General features: G+C 43.8%; 1 protein-coding gene across 1 annotated transcript; it reads left to right on the top strand.

The window, feature by feature from the left end:
- The first annotated feature begins 461 nt into the window (after positions 1–461).
- On the top strand, positions 462–1,538 carry LOC118325431 (iron-sulfur cluster assembly scaffold protein IscU-like). The gene is made up of 4 exons (XM_035658115.1): positions 462–627; positions 783–896; positions 1,156–1,266; positions 1,359–1,538. Exons 1-4 carry the CDS (start codon positions 526–528, stop codon positions 1,536–1,538), a joined length of 507 nt encoding a protein of 168 aa, XP_035514008.1. The 5' UTR covers positions 462–525.
- Positions 1,539–1,547: the final 9 nt, after the last annotated feature.

The raw sequence follows: 1,547 nt of genomic DNA, 5'->3' as shown, positions 1-1,547 counted from the left end.
TTAACCAAAATGATCAATTTATGTAAACTCATTAATATTCTGCCCACTTAGATTAACCTCTTGTGTTTTATGTATTTCCTTTTTATTTCTTCTTTTCTTTTTCTTTTTTTAGTAACATAACTACATCTGGCTGTAAACAGCATCTATGATATATTTTGTGTTGTATTGTCCAAAAAAATGCTTTAAAATAAAATAAAAATAAATAAATAAATAAGCCCCGCCCTACTCTGCTTCTGATTGGCTTACCCTGACGTTCTTGCCCCTCACTCAACCAATCCCAGCCCTCATGCCAAAATCTAACCAATCAAACCAACGAAGGCGACGAGAACTAGCCAATCAGAGGCCGAGTAGGTCGGGTCATGACTTCGCCACCCTGAGAAGAAAAAAAACAACCGTCCGTTAACCGCTAGTGGGCGCTCCTACATCAGCAAACACTTCCTGCCTCACTTGTTTGTCAACAAAAGATGGTCTTCTCCTCCTCGTGTTGACTCGTCGATTTCCGTTCACCATCGGGGGATCTGAGAAATGGCGACTGCGTCTCTACGAAGCTGTGCGTCCTCGCTGTTGTTGTTCAGCAGAAGGTTGTTCAGCCCGCAGCTCGACGCGCTCTGCTCATATCACGAGAAGGTAAACAAACACACGTGTTTTTTTAAAAAAACGGTCGACTCATAACTGTAAGCAGCCGGTAAGTGTCTTTATTGACAGTTACCTATGGCGACAGGAGCTATAGGCGTAGCTGACTTGAGCAGTGATATATTATCTCCTGTCTGTCCCTCCCCAAGGTGGTGGACCACTATGAAAACCCGAGAAACGTGGGATCTCTGGACAAAAACTCCAAGAATGTGGGGACTGGTTTGGTGGGTGCACCAGCCTGTGGTGACGTGATGAAGCTTCAGGTAGGCTGGAGGTCAAGAGCAACATTTTATATTGTTGTATATTTTAGTCTGTTGTGTAATTGCATGTTTGCTTTTTAGTATTAGGAGTATGTCTTGTCTGTTTCATCGTGGCAGAGTGAGAAACGTCCTCTAGATTACCTTTATATGTCTGGTGCATGTGATATAATTGACTGTAAAGCTGACTTTGACTTTGAAAAGAGGGTTATTGTTATTTACTGCTGTCATGGGCCTTTAAAGAGCTTCACATGTTGTCTTCCAGATCCAGGTGGACGACAATGGCAAAATCGTGGATGCAAGATTTAAGACATTTGGCTGCGGATCGGCCATTGCCTCCAGTTCTCTAGCAACAGAGTGGGTGAAGGGGAAGTCGGTGAGTTGTTTTTTTTGGTGCAACCACGTTATGGGTTGATACAGTCCTGCTTCTCTGTTGAGCAGCCCATAAGTCTGCTGTCCTCCGTGCAGGTGGACGAAGCTCTGAGGATCAAGAACACAGACATTGCCAAAGAACTGTGCCTTCCTCCAGTCAAGCTGCACTGCTCCAGTAAGTTCAAAGGCTGCACAGTATGGGGTTTATTTAGACAGATATTGATATGGTTCACGCTCAGTGGGGGTTATGATAGAGAGATAAATAGACTTTATTAATCCCCGAAG

This window comes from Morone saxatilis, unplaced genomic scaffold (genome assembly GCF_004916995.1).
Source record: "Morone saxatilis isolate NCDOM2014 unplaced genomic scaffold, NCSU_SB_2.0 Contig16, whole genome shotgun sequence".
Lineage (NCBI taxonomy): Eukaryota > Metazoa > Chordata > Actinopteri > Moronidae > Morone > Morone saxatilis.
The sequence above is the reverse complement of the archived record's forward strand: the minus strand, read 5'-3'. Positions and strand labels throughout refer to the sequence as shown.